General features: G+C 36.4%; 1 protein-coding gene across 4 annotated transcripts in view; it reads left to right on the forward strand.

Annotated features, from left to right (window-relative positions):
- LOC114341662 (putative inorganic phosphate cotransporter) overlaps positions 1-17,055 on the forward strand; it is a 125,713-nt gene that overhangs the window by 69,783 nt on the left and 38,875 nt on the right. For all 4 annotated transcript variants that reach the window (XM_050646794.1, XM_050646791.1, XM_050646793.1 and 1 more), the window contains one exon: positions 8,038-8,350. In XM_050646794.1, the coding sequence (XP_050502751.1) occupies positions 8,038-8,350 (313 nt within the window). The remainder of the gene's footprint in view (positions 1-8,037; positions 8,351-17,055) is intronic.

Genomic DNA, 17,055 nt, shown 5'->3' on the forward strand with positions numbered 1-17,055 from the left:
TGATAAAAAATTGTAATAAATATGTATAATTTCTTATATAACAAAATAAAAAGTTTATAAGGAAAGATTTACGATACTTTTGCATAATTATTTATTACTAATAAATGCATTTTTTATTCACTTTTTTTTTTAAACCTAGTTGAAGATATAGCTCCTGCTCTTTCATTAATTTGACATCTGTGGAATGGTTCTAACATCATTTTCTTCTGACTTATGTTATTGCAAAAAACGCTCTCTGGGATAAACAATTTGAATAAAATTTAAACAATTGAATGAATCGCTTTGACATTTTTATCGCATATTAAGCACCAAAGAACCCTTATTTGACAAAAATTTCAAAGCTGTACACTAATTTTTACAACAGTTATTGCGAAAATAATTTTTTTTTGCAATTCCGACCTTTTTTCGCAATTAACAATAAATGAGTATATCAAACTTTGTAATACGTCATTTTAAAGCTTTTTCCATAATCTCGAAGATATTTGTACTAAAAAAACCATAAGTTTCCCTGTTTTCTATTGATTTGAAAAAAAAGTGAAAAATACCATTTTTTTACACTTATTGTTTATAAATAAAAATGGCCGCCAGATCTTACGCAGAAAATAGTTACAATTTGCTCTTATAGGTATTACCTGTCGAAAAAACGCTTCAGTACCCTGGCTGTTCAAGTGTCATGGAAAAAACCTTATTACCCTGGACTAAAATACGAGTCGAACAAGTTGACCTTGACAAGGTGAGAATCTCATTTTTGGAATCCAAAAAAGTTGCAAAAAAGTTTACCACTCCTACCCCTGTACGCCCGTAACTATACTCCCTGTATTATCTCGTAGGGAGGGGGACGTAAAACATCGCCGGAAACAGAATATGTACGACGTAGAGAAAAATGTTTCAAACAGAAAATGTAGCTGAGAGAATTTTGAATAAAAATGTTTAATAGCACTTTTTTAGTAGAAGGAACCATTCTCAGAAACAATGCTTGAAGCGACCGGCGATTTTGACCGGTTACGCGCGTGAAATCAGTTTTTTAAATAAAATTTGTATCAATTCGACGCGACGGTAAAAATTCGATATTTTTTATTAGTATGATAGAATTGATTCAAAAAATGATATAACCCAGACATCCAAAGTGAAAGTTATCTTCCAACACCAAATTGTTTTATATGGACCATATAATGTTCAGAAAAAGTCACACCTTTTTGAGCGTCGGGTTTGGGAGGGAGAGGGGGGAGAAGCCGGTAAATTCGTAGTTTTTTACGTTTGTCGTCAATATTTCTAAAACTATGAGGTATAGCATGATCAACCTTCTATACAAAAATGTTCTACATTAAATTTGAAATAAAAAGGCCCTATACATAATCCTTCTAAAATGAACGGTTCCAAAGTTACGGAGGTAGTATAGTATAATTGGTCCAAAAAAAGGCCTAACCCAGACATCCAAAATTAAAGTTTTTCTCCAACACCAAATTGTTCTATATAGTCCACATATTGTTCAGTAAAAAGTTACACCATTTTGAGCGTCCGGTTTGGGGAAGAGATGGGGAAAAGTCGGTAAATTAGTAGTTTCTTTACGTTTTTCGTCAATATTTCTAAAACTATGTTTAAGCGTAATAAACAATGTTTTATACAAAAACGTTCTACATAAAATTTAAAACAGAAATGGTCCTATCCATAATTGTTAAAAAATCAACGGTTCCAGAGTTACGGAGGGTGAAATGTGGAGGTTTTCGATACTTTTTATATTTTTTGGGCAATTGATGATGATTTTGAGTGGTGAGGTTCATGTTTCTTCAAGGGCTTATCACTAATATACCATCGGCCACTGAAATAGCAAATCCTGTTAAAGAAAATTTCTTTCAATCAGTAAAAATATAAATTGCCCAAGAAATATAAAAAGTATTGAAAACCTCCAATTTTCACCCTCCGTAACTCTGGAATCGTTGATTTTATAACAATTATGTGTATATTTATTTATTTATTTATTATATATGTATACAATTATTATATATTTATTAAAAAAGATGATATTGATATCACAAATCCAACTGAAGTTGCAGAAGAATTTAAATCTTATTTTCAACACATTGCATCAAGTATTATTCCTAATATCAAAAGTAAAAAATCTAGTGATAACTATTTGCAGAGTTTATCGGCAAATAATGTAAGTTCATTGTTTTCTGGACCTTTAATAGAAACATTTTTTCACAAAAACCAAAGAAATCCGCGGGGCTTGACAAAATTCCAATGACCTTTGTAAAAGAAAATATTGATATCCTTTGTAGGCCTTTAGTTTTTCTTTTTAATTTGTCTCTTGAAAACGGAATATTTCCTAAATGTTTTAAAAAATCGGTAGTTATTCCTGTACATAAAAAAGGTGATAGGTGTTATATAGAGAACTATCGCGGAGAGTCTCCATTACCGTCCCTTTCAAAACTATTAGAATGGTGCTTAAATAAACAATTACTTCTTTTTTTAAATAAACATAAAATTCTAACAACTTCTCAATATGGCTTTAGATCTGATATGAGTACTACAGATGCAGCATTTTCTCTAATCGAAAATGTGCATAAAATCTTGGAAGCAAAACACCATCCTCTTGGTATTTTCTGTGATTTATCGAAAGCATTCGATTGCGTAGACCATCAAATACTACTGGACAAGATCTACTACTACGGCATTAGAGGTACACCACATAAATGGTTTCAGACATACCTATCACACAGAAAAATGTGTGTTAGAATAAATAATTCTGGTAGTAGCTGTGAAGCACCCTATTCAAATTTTGCAGAAGTTCAGTGTGGAGTTTCACAAGGGTCTGTTTTAGGACCAACACTATATCAATGACTTAATAGCTAGTTTCCCGAATACCACATTTTCACTTTTTGCAGATGATACGAGTATAGTAATTAAAGGCGATAGTTCTGATACATTAACATCCTGTGCCGCTACTACAGTTGAAGAGATATCAGACTGGTTTCTCGCCAATAAATTGGTTCTGAATATTAGTAAAATACAAAGTATCCGTTTTAATTTGTATCAAAATGTGGAAGATGTTGTTATTAAAGTAGATCAAGAAAGCATTACTTCTTGTCATACAATTAAATTTTTAGGCATAAACATAGACAGCAAACTTGATTGGAGTTACCACATCATCATCATCATTCTCTTTGCCTTATCCCTATGCGGGGTCGGCTTCCCTAATTGCATTTCTCCACACAACTCTATCTTGGGTCATATCAATGTCAATCCCCTTTACCAACATGTCCTGCCTTATCGTCTCCCCCCAGGTCTTGTTTGGTCTTCCTCTCCTACTCCTTCCAGGAATCTGCACTTCAGCTATTCTTCGTATTGGGTGATTAACGTCTCGACGTTGAACATGACCAAACCATCTTAACCTATGCTCTCTCATTTTGGCATCAATTGGTGCCACACCTAGACTTCCCCTAATATACTCATTTCTAATTTTATCCTTCTTTGTCACTCCACTCATCCATCTAAGCATTCTCATTTCCGCCACATGCATTCGTTGTTCCTCTTTCTTTTTCACTGCCCAACATTCAGTTCCGTACATCATAGCCGGTCTTATGGCTGTTTTATAGAATTTTCCCTTCAGCTTCATTGGCATTTTTCTGTCACACAACACACCACTCGCTTCTTTCCACTTCATCCATCCAGCCCTAATTCTACTGCATGCATCTCCATCTATTTCTCCATTACTCTGTAATACCGATCCTAGGTACTTAAAACTATTGCTTTTCACAATCATTTCACCATCCAAAGATACCATTTTATTTGTAGTAACTCCATCTTTAAATGAACATTCTAAATACTCTGTTTTTGTCCTACTAAGTTTTAAACCTTTTTCCTCCAGAGCTTGTCTCCACTGTTCCAGTTTTTGTTCTAAGTCTCTTTCACTATTTCCTACTAACACGACATCATCAGCATACATTAAGCACCACGGAATATTACCCTGTAGTTTCGCTGTTATCTGGTCCAAAACTAATGAGAATAAATACGGACTAAGCACAGAGCCTTGGTGCAATCCTACTTTCACATGAAATTTATCAGTCTCTCCCACACCTGTCCTAACACTAGTCGTTACTCCCTAATACATATCCCTCACAATCTTTACATATTCACCAGGGACTCCTTTCTTATTGAGCGCCCACCACAGAATCTCTCGAGGAACTCTATCATATGCTTTCTCAAGATCAATGAATACCATATGAGCGTTTGTTTCTTTGCTCCTGTATTTTTCCATCAACTGCCTTATAATGAAAATTGCCTCTGTTGTTGATCTACCCTGCATAAAGCCAAATTGATTCTCGGATATTTCGGTCTCTTCACGTATCCGTCTATCAATTACTCTTTCCCATATTTTCATGGTGTGGCTAAGCAGTTTTATAGCCTGTAGTTTGTACATTGTTGTATATCTCCCTTGTTTTTGTAAAGAGGTACCAGTATACTGCTTCTCCATTCGTCTGGCATTTGTCCAACTTCCATAATTCTATTAAATAGACCTGCTAGCCACCTTGTTCCTGTCTCTCTCAATGCACTCCATACTTCCCCAGGAATATCATCTGGTCCTACCGCTTTTCCTTTCTTTATTTTTTGAAGCGCTTGAGCCACTTCCTCGTTTGTTATTTTGGTGACCATTGCTGCTACTGTCTCCGTTGACTCTACAGGCTGTCTGTCAAATTCTTCATTTAATAAGTTGTCAAAGTATTTTCTCCATTTCTTTTTGACATCCCTTTCGTGAATTGGAGTTACCACATAACTGAACTTAATAAAACCCTCAGCAGAGCTACATATGCCATAAGAGCATAAGAACATTAGACGGTTCCAACGCTTAGGCTAAAATCACATATTGTTCTTGTACAAATATTCTTGTTAAAATTATATTTATTGTAAATTTGTGATTTTTTGGAATAAAGATAACTAACTAACTAACTAGGACCTTTTTTGTTTTAAATTTGATGTAGAATATTTTCATATAGAACAATTCGGTGTTGGAGGAAAACTTTTACTTTTAATGTCTAGGTTAGGCCTTTTTTGGACCAATTATAGTATACTACCTCCGTAACTTTGGAACCGTTCATTTTAGAAGGAGTATGCATAGGACCTTATTTGTTTCAAATTTAATGTAGAACATTTTTGTATAGAAGGTTGTTCATGCTAAACCGCATAGTTTTAGAAATATTGACGAAAAACTTAAAAAACTACGAATTTACCTATTTCTCCCCCCTCTTCCCCAAACCCGACGCTCAAAATGGTGTGACTTTTTTTTGAACATTATGTGGACCATATATAACAATTTGGTGTTGGAAGATATCTTTCACTTTGGATGTCTGGGTTTGGATCTAGTTATACCATACTATATGAGCCTCCTATCTATTAAAATCAAAATGCGTTCGTACGGAAGTTTTGCATTTTACCTCAAATTAAATCAGATTCTATAAAGTTGTTAAATAAATAAACGTTGAGCGATTTTGCCATTTTTTACTATTCTTATGAGATCAATATTATGTAGGTATTACTTCAATTAACCAGTCACTATGGAATTTCCATTGCAGAGCCTATAACATGAAATCTGGGTTTTGAGTTTTGGCAACAATGAGGCATTTGAAATATGCATAAAAAACACTGAATTTAAACTTTTAAATTAACAAACGATCTCATGTCACGGGAAACGCCTTAACGAAGGCGATATTGCGTAGAATGTTTAGCTGCAGTTATGTAGTTTCGAAAACCGTACTTTGTCAATCGCAAAGAAGCAGTTTTAAATATTTTAAATTGTTAATAACGCGAAAGTTTAAATTCAGCGTTTTTAGTCACATTTTATATACCTCATATTTGTTGCCAAATCTCAAAATCGCATTTTGATTTTTGTCGTTGGGACATTCTCATTCAAATATATCGAATTTTTGGACAGCTTGTATATTAGTGCAGCCTATGTAAGCTACATCTAAATCTTATGTTTGTGCGTCAAAATGTTGCCATACTTTTTTATTTATTTCTCTCATAATTTCAATCAATATTAAATGTACCTACACGAATAATAGAATAATTTTATAAGAACGTTTAAATTGAACCAATTTTAAAAAAATGTGAAAACTGAATTATCCACGTCTGTCTGTCCCTCCGTCCGTCCGTCTGTCTGTCTGTCCGTAAACACAAATCCCCCGTCATTATACCAGGTAGAATGACAAATGAGGTGTCAAATGAAAGCTTATAATCCAAGGATGGTATTAAAGGTGATATATTTAACGGTCTGTCCGTCCGACCGCGAATACAACTCCTCCGTCATTAAACAGACGGGCAGACAGCCTATGTCAAATTTCTCACCTTTAGTACCATCCTTGGATTAAAAGCTTTCATTTGACACCTCATTTGTCATTCTACCTGGTATAGTGAAGAAGGAGTTATATTCGCGATCGGACGGACAGAAGGACAGACAGCCTATGTCAAATTTATCACCATTAGACCATCATTGGATTATAAGCTTTCATTTCACACGTCATTTGTTATTCTACCTGGTGTAGTGACGAAGGAATTAACCGCGGTCGGGCGGACAGACAGCCTAGGTCAAATTTCTCACCTTTAGTACCATCTTTAGATTATAAGCTTTCATTTGACACCTCATTTGTCATTCTACCTGGTATAATGACGAACAAACGGACAGACGGAAGTGGATAATTCAACGTTTTCACATTTTTTCAAAATTGGTGAAAACAACAACATAAAAAACTTTACTTAATTTGTGTTTTTAAATGCAACTTTACGTAATGTGATAGTTAATGAAAAAATAGAGGATATGGCAACGGTGTTACATGTCAAGCTCGGATCCAAGGCCAAAATACGCAGATAAATATTAGGGTGCACTAATATACAAGCTGTCCGAATTTTTACCGTCGTCGAGTTGATACACATTTTATTTAAATTGATTTCAGGCGCGTAGCTGATATTCAAAATTGCCTGGCAACCATTGTTTCTGAGAGGACAAGTTCATTCTACACAAAAAGTGCTAATAAACATTTTGTTCCAAATTATGTTAGCAACATTTCTATGCCGTACAGATTCTTGGTAAATCGATGCCCCCTCCCTCCGTCCTAGGGGATTTTAGGAGAAAGCCCGGGGGTAGGAGTGGCATACAGTTCTGTTTTTGTAGCATTTCTTGTGTCCCAAAATTGACATTATATTATCGATAAAATTCAGCTGGTTGGTATGATTTTTAGAAGTTCCGTGGTATTTCCATCTCTGAAGACTGGACTAATATAAGTAACAATAAAATTAATGAAATAGTACCTAATATGGTTAGTCTGTTTGCTTTGGGTATTGACGTCGTTTCAACGTGACTCTTTCCAGTTTATTGTTTTCTTTTATGTTCCTGATTTTAGACAATTTGCATGTATACCTTTATACACCTACCTCCCTAAGGTTGGGTGATCACGTGACTTATCTCCTCACCATCCTCTTGGGGATAGTCCATGCTCATATGAGGCGCTCAAAATAACCTTTGCTCATATGAGGCGCTCATTGAGCATTTTTACATTAATATATCAATAAAAGCAGCAACATTAAATCTTCGGATTAACAAGGGTCTACACGACCTACCTCTACATTTGGCTAAATATAAACATAATGGAAATATGAATGCAAAGATTGCAATCATCTCAAAACTTCGTTTTTAGGGTTAGGCCTTTGTTGCTCTGAGCGGCTCATATAATGAAGAATTAATCTAACTAATACAGGAAGAATTAATCTTCCTATCTATTTCCACTCTCTTAGTATGTTAACTCAAGTTATGTTTTTCTTGTTAATGACAATAATATGATTACTTCTTTTTAATTTTGAATTCTATAATTGTTATTACACAAATTCACATCCTTAGGTATAACAGAGCAGATGTAGCTACTTATTGTAATAATATAAAGATTTTAATGTACTCTTGTTTTGTTCTTCAAGTTTCTATGAATTTTTCTGCAAATTGAAATACAATATTACACATTATATTTTTCCTAATTTTGTTTTATTTTTTAGTGGTACGAATGGAAAAATAAAAGTGTAGTTCTTTCTTCGTTTTTCTGGGGCTACATTTGTTTGCAAATATTTGCTGGACAACTTGGTCAAACTTATGGTACTAAATGGTTGGCTTTCGTTTCAATGGCCGTCAATTCAACAGCTTGTTTCATTATCCCATTCATGGCTGAATGGCTGGGATCTTCTGGAGTTATAGCATGTCGTGTGGTACAAGGATTATCACAGGGTTTCTTTTTCCCTTCGGTGCATAATATTTTGGGAAAATGGGCCCCATTGGAAGAGAGAGCGTTTCTTTCGATGATAGCTTTTGCAGGCAAGTATTACTATATTAATAAAGATAATAATACAGCCCAACAGTTTCTGGATACATTAAAACAAAAACTCTCCGTCTATTCAGGACGATTATAAGAAGGTATAGTATAAATTTAGTAACAACCGAAAATGTGACAATGCACTTTTTGAGAACTCTGAGAAGGCGTTCTATCGAAAACTCAATTCCACCGTAGAAAGTGTCGACAAGTCTTACCCAATCCAAGAAGAGATTCATGAGTTTTGGGGAAATCAACTTTCCACACCAGCTGCTCTTAAAAACAATGCTGGCTGAATAGAAAATACTACGCACAACTGTCACCACTACGTCACAGCTAACTACGAACCATTCACTACTGAAGAGGTCTCCAATATCATCAGAGAGCTTCATAACTGGAAATCTCCTGGACCAGACGGAGTTCAGAACTTCTAACTTAAGAAGTTTTGGGGTATTCATGAGTGCTTATCAACATTAATTAATCATGTTATTTCTAACACGCAGGAAATACCATTATTTCTAACTCAGGGAACCACTTATTTAATACCGAAGGATCAAAATAACACCCAAAATCCAGCAAAGTACCGCCCAATTACTTGTCTTCCAACTTTGTATAAATTGGTCACATCCTGTATAACCCGGCGTATCTACCAACACTGTGCTCTAAACAATATCATAGAGCCTCAACAGAAAGGATGCACTAAAGGTTCTATGGGTTGCAAAGAACAACTTATCATCGACTCAGTCATTTCTAACCAGGCATTCACCAAAAAAAGGAACCTCTTCTTTACTGCCTTTATTGCCTACAAAAAGGCCTTTGATTCAGTGCCGCATGAATGACTTATAGATATATTAAGAATATACAAAGTCGATGATAACATACTGACTTTTTTAAGGCATATAATGACAAGTTGGAAGACTAAAATTCACCCCCAAATACCTGGTGAAAACAATATCGAAACGGAAAATATCGCAATCAACCGGGGCCTGTTTCAAGGAGACTCGCTGAGTCCATTTTGGTTCTGTTTGGCTATGAACCCCCTATCACAGCTATTAAACTCCACTGACTCAGGTTTTAGCATTAAAAACAACAATACTGTAGTAGCGAAGCTTAATCATCTGTTGTATATGGATGATTTGAAATTAATGGCTTCTACTCGAGATAATCTAGAACAGATGCTAAAAACAGTAGAAACATTCTCTAATGATATTAACATGCACTTTGGACTAGACAAGTGCCGCGTTTTAAATATAGTCAGGGGGAAGATACAGCCCGGTGAATTCGATATGCAAAATGGCCAGAACATCGAGGCCATGGGTGAAAACGATATATACAAATATCTTGGAGTAAAGCAGGCACGGAAAATTGACCATAAGCAAATGAAAACTTAGATAACTACTGAGTTTATACGAAGGATAAAACAGCTGCTTCGTTCACAGCTTAACAGTAAAAATTTGTTTAAGGCACTAAACACCTACACTTGTTCCGCGCTTAGCTATTCATTTGGTATTGTTAAGTGGACAAAAACAGATATAGAAAATCTTCAGCGAAAAGTACGAACACACCTCACAAAGTCACAAAAACACCATCCTAAAAGTGCAGTAGAAAGAACGACATTACCACGGAATCTAGGAGGAAGAGGACTTATGGATATAGGTGAGCAATTAGATAAACAAATTGCTAATTTAAGAACTTATTTTTAGATTCAAGATGAGACATCTACTCTACATCGCGCTATTTGCGCAGTAGATGACACAACACCGATCAAACTGAGGGAACCAGAACTGCGCATAAACCACCTCACTAAAGACGAAAAAATGCGCACCTGGATGGGTAAACCTCTGTACGGGCGACATCCCAATGAGGTCAGCCAAGACTATGTCGACAATACAGCGTCGAACTATTGGTTGACATAAGGAAAGATGTTCCCTGAAACGGAGGGTTCATTACTGCCATTCAGGATCAGGTTATACCAACCAGAAATTACCTGAAATATATCATCAAAGACCCTCAGGTTCAAAACGACAGATGCTGATATGGATGCCAAGCCCAAGAAACCATCCAACATCTTACAGGGGGCTGCCAGGCATTTGCTGCAACTGAATGCAAGGAACAGCATGGCGCAGTGGGAAAAATCCTTCATCAAGAGATAGCTATAAAGCTGGAACTTCTCCAAACGGACCATCTCCGTATTATCAATACGTTTCTGAGACTATGCTTGAGGATGGCAACTACAAGCTATACTGGGACCGCACTTTGCTCACAGACCAAACAGTGGCACATAATAGACCAGATCTCGTACTAGTTAATAAATTTACAAGACAAACAACACTAATTGATGTGGCGATACCTAACAACAATAATCTACGTAGTAAATTTACTGAAAAGATCGCCAAGTACAGAGATCTGGAAATTCAAATACGAAGGCAATGGAGAATGCAAAGTACCCAGACGATACCGATTATTATGTCTACTACTGGAGTCATTCCGAAGACCCTCCTCGAAAGCATAAAAAACTGGGTCTGAATGAACATCTTTATAAGACCATGCAGAAAGCTGTACTACTCGCGACGGCCAGAAGTGTACGAAAATTTTTGGGAGATACACCTGCATACCAAGTCACCTAGGTTTCGATAACATGGAAAGAGTCCCACCAGAGCTTAATCCTTTTGATACCGTAGGTATCTGGGATGAGTCAATTTTCCCCTTAGAGGGAGTGTGAGCCGTATGGTTAAATCTGGATAATATAATAATACAGAGATCTTTAGATACAAATAAGGAAACAATAAAGAACGGAAAGAATACCTATTATTCTCTCGATGAACCTTCTAGAGAAAATAAAACAGCTTGGTCTTGGGGAACATCTATATAAGACCATCCAGAAAGCGATGATCTCAACACACAGATGCATAAGAAAATTTTTGGAGGATACTGAAACCTATTAAGTCACCTAGGGCTCGATGACACAAAAAGAGGCCAAGTAGAGTTCAATCCTTTTGATACTGAAGGTATCTGGGATGAGAGAATTCTCCACGTAGACGACAGTAGGGTCTACCCCTAGTCCCACGACATTATAATATTCGCTATAAATTTCGAAGAATTACAGACCATGATGACGCAATTATTTCAAGCTTTGGAAAAAGTAGATCTTAAGATGAACTTGGAAAAAACAAAAATAATGACCAATACACCGAACATTAGAAAAATAACGTTTAATAACATAAATTTAGAAACAGTAAGCGAATACATCTACCTGGGACAGATATTGTTCGTCCACTCTACTTTTCCCATGCGTCACGATTCATTTTCAATCAAATTAAGGCAAAACATAAATTGAAACGAACGTCGATATGTATATACATTTTGTATACTGTATACTATATACTACACACATCGGTGTACGTTTCACTTTATGTTTTGATTTAATTTGTTTGTAAATGAATCGTGCCCCATGGGCAAAGATAAAATGGAACTACCATAATGAAAGTTAACAAAGAAAATTAAACTGCCGAAACTACCAGAAGAATAAGGTTAGCGTGGGCAGGACTTGAAAAACTGAGTTGGATCATGAAAAACACTTAAAATAGAATAATATTTGAAAACCAGAGTTTACGATCAGTGTATCCTCCCTTATTAGTCTATAAGGGAGATTAATAGACTAATTAGAACAAAACTAGTAATAATAAAAACAAAAAACTAGAAAGAAAAAGAATACATGAAAAAAGATACAAATGGACATCTGAAGAAATAAAAAATAGTGAATTTAATAAAAAGATAATGCATGCATTAAATCAAGTTAACATGCAGCAGATAAACTCCAGTGATATTGATGATTTGAATAACCTTATAACCGAAACAGTGAACAAAAGCATTCTGCAACTGAAAAAACCTAAAACAACACACAATGAATTAAACAAAGAAATATTACAACAAATAGAAAAAAGGAAGATCTTAAATAAATCTAACAAAAAGGGAACCGCAGAATATAGAGAACTTAATAGGCAGATTAGAAAAGGAATCAGAAAACAAAAAAGAAAAGAAGAAGAAAAATTAATAACAACAACTATTGAAAAAAATAAGAATATGAAATGCCTTAGACCGACACTAGGACGACGTCAGATAATATCATTAATGGGAAAAGACGAAAACGAAATCACAACTAGAGAAAACATACTGAAACGAATAGAAGAATTTTACACGGAACTCTACAGAACACATCAACATGACGATGAAATGAGACCAGCACGGAAATTAATAAAGAATGTTGGATCGGAAATAATGCCAAAAGTAACAATTTCAGAGGTAACTACAGCATTGGGAAACATGAAGAGAAATAAAGCTGCAGAAGAAGATAGGATTACCACAGATATGATATTAGAAGGAGGTAAGGAACTCATTGCAATTGTAACTAAGCTTATAGGCAGTTGTTTACACCAGGGCAAAGTCCCTAAGATCTGGAACAACTCTAAAGTAATCTTATTACACAAGAAAGGTGATAATCGAAAGTTGAAAAACTACAGGCCCATCAGTCTACTGTCACACCTGTTTAAAATACTCACCAAAGTCATAACTACCCGACTAACAAGAAAATTAGATGAATACCAACCATATGAACAGGCAGGTTTTAGAAAAGGCTATTTAACTTCCGATCACCTGTTAACCACAAAAATATTAATAGAAAAATGTAACAAATACAAGTTTCCAGTTTTTATAGCATTTGTAGACTACGAAAAAGCTTTCGACACAATAGAACACACGGCCGTAATAAACGCAATGCAAAATTGTAGAATAGACAGCTACATACATACAGCTACATACTACCTAAATGAAAATGAATATACCAACCTGAGGCCGCTACCTCAGTAATCTACGATTTGCTGATGACATAATCCTGATAGCTACCGACCTACATGCAAGAACTGCAAACCATGCTTTCAGAACTACACACAGAATCTTCTGAAATAGGACTGAAAATGAATTTAAACAAAACAAAAGTCATGCACTCCGAAGAAACGATGACCATAATAAACAACAAAGTTATAGAAACAGTTGAAGAATATATATACTTAGGACAAAAAATAATACTAAATAGGGAAATTCAAACGGAAGAAATAAAAAAAAAGAAGAAAGTTAGCATGGACAGCATTCGGCAAACTAAACTACATACTCAGAAATCAGCAAATTCAACTACATCTTAGATCTAAAGTTTTTGATGTATGCATTATTCCGATATTAACATATGGAGCACAAACATGGACAATCATAAAAAAGAATATGAACACACTCAGAGTCACTCAACACGCGATGGAAAGAGCAATGCTTGGCATATCACTTAAGGGCAGGAAAACAAACACATGGATAAGACAGAAAACCAAAGTTACCGATGTGGTACAAAAATCACTAAAATTGAAATGGGAATACGCTGGACATGTAGCTAGGAGCGATCTTAACAAATGGCACAGAACAATTCTAACCTGGAGACCATACGAACACAAAAGACCCAGAGACAGACCTCCTATGAGATGGACAGATGATCTGAAACGAACTACCGGGAAAAATTGGCTACAAGTACGTACAACAAAAAACAATGGAAAGGAAGACTTGAAGAGGCTTATGTTCAGATGTGGACGTGAATGGCTAAACAAAGAAAAAGAAGTAGTTTATCCTCCCTATACTTTCGTATGGTTCACAGACGTGGACCCTCACCAAGGCCAATATGGATAAGATAGTAAAGGAATAAAGAGCGATGGTAAGATCAATACTCGGGGTGAGGCTTATAGACAAAGAAAAACAAATAAATGGATTAGAAGCAAAACCAAAGTAAAAGACGCAGGAGAACATGCTGCAAAATTAAAATGGAGCTTCGCAGGACACAATACCCGACTGAAGGATAAAAGATGGAATCACGAAATACAACAATGGAAACCATGGTTAGGAAGGAGAAGCAGAGGAAGGCCAGAAATGAGATGAGCTGATGATGAGCACAACTGAAAACAAGTGGCGCAAAATAGAAAACACTGGATTGAATTGGGGGAGTCATATGTCCAAAATTGGATAACTTAAGAAGAAGAAGAATAAGTGATAAAAATTAAATGACGCTGACTGACTAAGTGTATTAATATTGTAACAAAATAATTATTGACCTACCCTCGTATACCAGCTCCCGTCTCCGCACAGACAGAACACTATCGATGTTTCGAGATACGCCGATGCAGCGCCGATGACGTGCAAGCGGTCGAGTCACATGGACATAGCTGGAGATATATAGATATTTCTGGAATATCTGTATCGCATATATAAATAGGACATATTTGTAAATAGAGTTAGTCTTAAGCTAAAGTTTGTAAAGTAAACTTGTATAAATAAAAAAAGAAAGTCGTATATAAATTACGAACCGCTAGTTTTATTGTAATTAGAAGTAATTACACTAATCACGCTACAGTTGGTGTCGGTGTTCGGTTAACTTAGTGCGATATAAATAAGTGAATTACAGAGAGACTTTAAAAGACTTTTGAACTTTATTCGTCGGGAATAACCGGAGTGCGTTAATTGTTCGGTATTCGGAAAGACTTTAAAATACTTTTGGACTTTATTCGTCGGGAATAGTTAAAGTGCGTTGATTGTTCGGTATTCGGAAAGACTGTTAAAAGACATTTTGGAAAGTACGTGTGTGCCGACCAAAGATGTTGCTACAAGAACTTACAGTAAAACAGCTCCGTGAACAGCTCGAGGAACGGGATCTGGACAGCAGTGGGCTCAAGATAGCCCTACAAGCACGACTCGAGGATGTCCTCACGAAGAACGGAGAAGACCCAAAGACGTTCCACTTCCAGTCAGCAGAACAAGTAATCTTATCGAAATTAAAAACTGTTTCTGAAACGATCGATGAAACTTCTAGAAGAAGCGACGAGAAACTTGAAGAAGTTAGTAGAAGAAGCGACGAGAAACTTGAAGAAGTTAGTAGAAAAAGCGACGAGAAATTCGAAAATGTTGCTAAAAGATTCGATGAGACTTCTCAAATAATTAAAGAGGTCTGTAGGCAAAACAACGAAAAACTAGAAGAAGTTTGTAAACAGAACAATGAGAAATTTGAAGAAGTTTCTAGAACATTCGATAAGATGCAGAAAAGTGTAGAGACCGTAGAAGAAAAGATCAAACAGCTAGAGAGCAGGATAACCGATACAAAAGTACAACCATCAGTTAATGCAGCAACGTTAGATCCTTTAGTGAAAGATGAACTACCGAGAGACGAAACGTCGCATAATATGAGATTCAAATTACCACCATTTGATGGAAAGTCCTCTTGGTCCATATATCTTAGACAGTTTGAAGCTATTGCGACCGCCAATCATTGGACCGAACAAGAAAAGGCTGTTTCCTTGACTGCTGCTTTACGAGGTGATGCTGCAGATATATTAAGGTCAATTCCCAAGGGTCAAGAAAATTGTTACCAGACCTTGTTCACTCGTCTAGAAAAACGCTATGGAGATGCCCATCTACAACAAGTATACAAAGCACAACTGCGAAGTAGAAGTCAACGAGCAAGTGAGAATCTGCAAGAATTTGAAGCAGATGTGGCTCGTGTGGTGCGGTTGGCTTATCCAGAGGTGCCAGACAGCGTTTTAGAAGAAATTGCAGTAGATACCTTCGTCAATGGGCTGAAAGATAATGAACTACAGAAAGCTTTACGACTAGCAAGACCGAAAGTTTTAGATGAAGCACTTGCTATTGCATTGGAACACGAAACGGCTAGTCAAACTTCACGAGGCCATAGAGTAAGAACCATTGAAGAAAGTGACGAACACAACGATGAACGTCTGGAGGAAATGATACGGAGAGTATTAAGTAATCAGATGCCAAAGAGACGCGAGCCTAGATGTTGGAATTGTGGAGACGTAGGCCACATTCGTCGTAATTGTAAGAAGATCGTACAGCCGTCGGAAAACTAGAGCGGGTCGACACCAAGGGGCAACTGCCGACCTCGAGAACTAGAGCCCCCATAGTAACTGTCAACCTTACGTCCTCCGGTGGAATCCACAACTTATACATCGAAGGTCGTATCAGTAATAGATGTAGATCATTTTTGGTGGATACAGGTGCAACGAGAACTATCGCACGTCCAGATGTAGTACGAGACCATAATAAATTATCACCTGCAACAGTAAAGCTTAGAACAGCGACTGGTGAGCTAATTAATACATATGGCGAGGCTAATATGTCAGTATCCATTGGCCAGACCACAGTTGAACATCAAGTATTAATTGCCGAGATCTCCGACGAATTCATATTGGGGATGGACGTACTAAGGAAAGTGGGGGCAATATTGGATGTTCAAAATGGAGTTCTCAAGATCAATGGTGAAGAGTTGCCCTTTCACGACGACAAAGAAGATGTCATCCGCTTACTTACTACATGCGACGTAACCATACCCGGTAATAGTGAGAAAATTCTGATGACCATGCTTGATGGACACTGCCGAGAGGGAAGTTTAAGGATGGTCGAAGATGTGGATAATGTCGAGTTCCTAACGGCGAAAACTTTGGTAAAAGTTCGAGATGTGATCCCTGTAAGAGTTATGAATTTAAGGGAAACTGCTATCAAGTTAAGTAGAGGAGCTTTGATCGGGCAGTGTGTTCCCGTGGCTTCAATTTGCTCTGTGAATACCAATGAGAAATCATCGAAGGCGAAGTATCCAAAGGAGCTTGTTGAG

This window comes from Diabrotica virgifera, chromosome 3, assembly GCF_917563875.1.
Source record: "Diabrotica virgifera virgifera chromosome 3, PGI_DIABVI_V3a".
Taxonomy (NCBI): Eukaryota; Metazoa; Arthropoda; class Insecta; order Coleoptera; family Chrysomelidae; genus Diabrotica; species Diabrotica virgifera.